This window comes from Genypterus blacodes, unplaced genomic scaffold (genome assembly GCF_046128005.1).
Source record: "Genypterus blacodes isolate CSIRO-AG114 ecotype Tasmania unplaced genomic scaffold, CSIRO-AGI_Gbla_v1 ptg000059l_1, whole genome shotgun sequence".
Taxonomy (NCBI): Eukaryota; Metazoa; Chordata; class Actinopteri; order Ophidiiformes; family Ophidiidae; genus Genypterus; species Genypterus blacodes.
The window spans coordinates 269767-272924 of NW_027466871.1; the positions used below are offsets into that span (position 1 = coordinate 269767).

At 38.8% G+C, this 3158-nt stretch overlaps 1 protein-coding gene across 4 annotated transcripts; it reads right to left on the reverse strand.

The window, feature by feature from the left end:
- Nucleotides 1-337: 337 nt before the first annotated feature.
- ecm1a (extracellular matrix protein 1a) lies at nucleotides 338-2385 on the reverse strand. Of its 4 annotated transcripts, none has more exons than XM_076153771.1 (6): nucleotides 2251-2385; nucleotides 2006-2050; nucleotides 1592-1642; nucleotides 1412-1486; nucleotides 1079-1317; nucleotides 338-703 (listed from the first exon to the last, which is right to left on the reverse strand). In XM_076153771.1, exons 1-6 carry the CDS (start codon nucleotides 2318-2320, stop codon nucleotides 494-496), a joined length of 690 nt encoding a protein of 229 aa, XP_076009886.1. In that variant the 5' UTR covers nucleotides 2321-2385; the 3' UTR covers nucleotides 338-493. The 4 variants fall into 4 exon arrangements, with proteins under 4 accessions (XP_076009886.1, XP_076009884.1, XP_076009887.1 ...); XM_076153769.1 differs by having other exon boundaries at nucleotides 1976-2050; XM_076153772.1 differs by lacking the exon at nucleotides 2006-2050 and having other exon boundaries at nucleotides 1592-1638; nucleotides 2247-2385.
- Nucleotides 2386-3158: the final 773 nt, after the last annotated feature.

Sequence of the window (3158 nt, forward strand, 5' to 3'; positions counted from 1 at the left end):
CTTCCTCGCCTGTCTCAGTCTGACCAAACTGATCGCTACAAGCTGCGTGTTGATAGGAATAGAAACAATGACCACACTTGCTTAGCTTCATGTCCTCAGAGGTGTATTAAAAGAGTGAAATGATCTTGACTATAATCACAATGTTTTTATTTGTCTGGAGCAGGCAGATATACCTTAGCTGGAAACAATCACAATAGTACATCCAGTGAGGAAGTAAATCATGTGACACACCGACCACCATTGAGACTTAACATTGTCAAAGAAACCCCCCCAAAAAATCCATTAAAAAAGATCAGCGCCAAAGCAAATCATCAATTAATCAGTTCAATGAATGGCAGAAAGTTCAGCAACTATTTTATTAATGTCACAGTTTTATTCAATGTCGCTATTGCTAGACTTGGATATCATTTGTTTTGCATATAATTGACATTTTTTGTTTGTAGAGTTAGATTTGATTGTCAAGATCGATATTTTGTGTTTCAAAGTTCCCTGTTTACCTGTCACAAGTGCGGTTGTCAAAGTTAAAAAACTCTTGAAAGGGAGGTGGAGGCACCGGCTCATTCTCTGTGGGCTCGTAGTTTGGGTTTGGGGCTTCTTTCTGGAAGCAGTCAAGACTTCCCTTTCCAAATATTTTGCAGCAGTCGTGGACGCGATGTTTAATGGATATATCGAATTCACAGAAGGAGTTGAGTACCAGCTCCCACTGCAGCAGACAAAGAGAAGCAACACAAACAGATTCAATCTTTAAATACTGACTTTAAATCTATGTGTCAGAGGCTTGAATTCTGATTGAGAGAAGCACCCAGAATTTTGTAGAACATCCTTAGATCATAAGACAAACAATGTGAAGGAGAAAGTGTGAATATGAAGTTAATGCTTTCCACTAAAGAATTTAGAAGTGTGTTACTTGGTCTCAGACAGCTCCACTAATGCTGAGCCCAGTCTGTGTGTCATTTTCACTGCAATCTGATGAATGTTTCAATGAATGCACTTGATTCTTTCAACTTGATAATGGGAAACCAATGTAACAGCATCAAAAACTACCAAAACATCTACAAACGCAATTATTCAAACTTACCGCCTGGGTGGCGCAGCACAGAGTCCATTCCTGGGCCCAAGTCTCGTTCCTGTCGCAGCAGGTGCTAAACCAGGACTCTGCTTGATTGACAGCTTTAGCTTTCTCTTGATGATGTGTAGAGGCCTGTGCGTAGTGAGGACGGTGGGCTCCATTCAGACAGATGGCCTGGATGTTGTTGGAGGATGGACGGCCTGGAGGAAACTGAACAGTGATATCTCCATCACCAAGTGGTGTGCCACCTTAGAGAGAAATGCAGAATCACATTGTTTTGTGATGTATTTAAAATGGAATGAAATGAAAACTCAATATGAAAAAGCGAAAAAATAAACTTACCGTCGGACAATTGACGATACACGTCAGGGACATCATCTCCAGTCACAGCTGAAGACTGTGATTTTTCATGTAATTCTGTAAATTAATGAATTACATGCTCCTGTTAATTACAGTTAATTCTCTCTTACTAAATACTAAAAACATTTACACACACACACACACACACACACACAAACTCACTTGAAAAGTAGAGTGCAATGTTAGTGATGGGGTTGATCTCATATTGCCTACCTGGAAAGTGTCCACACAAAAATACAGAGTTCAAGGCAAAATCTAACCCCGTGCGCCTCTCCTTTTTTCACATAAAACAACATATTGTGTAACGCCCTGACAGCACTCGTGTTTTAAAAGTGCTTTAGAGTGTTTCAGGATACCGTCACGGTGTCATATTTAGCCCCAAAACACGTAAACTCTAACTGAAAGAAGCTTTGTGAGTTTTCATGATTTTCTGTAAATTTATGAATTGCATGCTCCTGTTAATTACAGTTAATTCTCTGTAACTAAATACATAAAAACATTTACCTCCCACCAGTAATATACAGGTAATTATTAAATTATACTTAAGATCAAATATGTCATATGTCATCAAAATACTTCTCTTTGGAATGAAAATTTGCATACGTTGCTCAAAAGGATCCACTGGAAATTGGGACATAAAGAAAGAGAGAGAGACAAAGTTTGAGACACATTTAAGCAACACTATGTTGTTGTATATCTTTCTTTTAAGTATGTATGCACAGCACCTATTCTACAAGAGCTTTCATCCGCATCCAGGGACAGAATCAGACTTATAACAGTGATTACAACAACAACAAAAAAAAGAGAAACTAAACACCTACCTGTGGATGCTGAGCTCATGGAAATCAGAATGAGTGCAGTTGTGGTCAAAAGAACAGCAGAGCCGTCCATTGCTGCCTGAGTGTGTCAATATGTGTGCTGAACTGTGTGTGTTTACGTCTGTGTCTGAGAGAAAAGAGCAGTTTACCTGTTTTTATATGTTTCCAAGGCCCAGTGAGGAGAACAGGGAGGGACGGAGGAAGCACTGTCACCAAAGCTCATTTATTCACTTCAGCTCTGCGATCAATCTCAAACAATACATTTCACTCATTTATATGTTATTTAGGAGAAATTAATGATCTCACACTGCAGAGACAATTAAAAAGCAGTGGTTGCTGAATAATGAATCAGTTTCAATTTCAGTTTTCATAAATATTTGCTTGTTTGTCACACAGGTTATTATTATTATTATTATTATCATCATTATTATTATTAACAATGTCATATCAGATGTGGATGCTGGCTTTTGTTTGAAATGAATGTGTTATTCTGCCTTCTGCTCAGATCCCTTTACTGTCATGTAATCACAGCAGGTATTAGAATCAGAATTTATGGATGTCGGTGTCAGTGGTGAGCGATGGGGTTTGGGAAAGTGTGTGTGTTTGTCGTTGCTCAGCATTCTCTAGAGACAGCTCAAACAGTGTGGAATGGCAAACACACCTTCTAGCCATGTAAAATATGTTGACGAGAGTGAGAGTCCAGACTGTGAGTTGTTTGAGAAGAGTTAACACTGAATATGTGAATATGCAGACAAAGAAAGGTTAAAAAGTTGGTGGAAAGACTTAAGGTGCAGAAATTTCCAGGTCACATTCACCTCACCCTACCAGCTCACTCTAGAACATGCGTCCGGATTTGTTTACTGTCTTAGAACCACTTCTTCAAAACAATTCTTTGCAACTTCTCTCAAAAC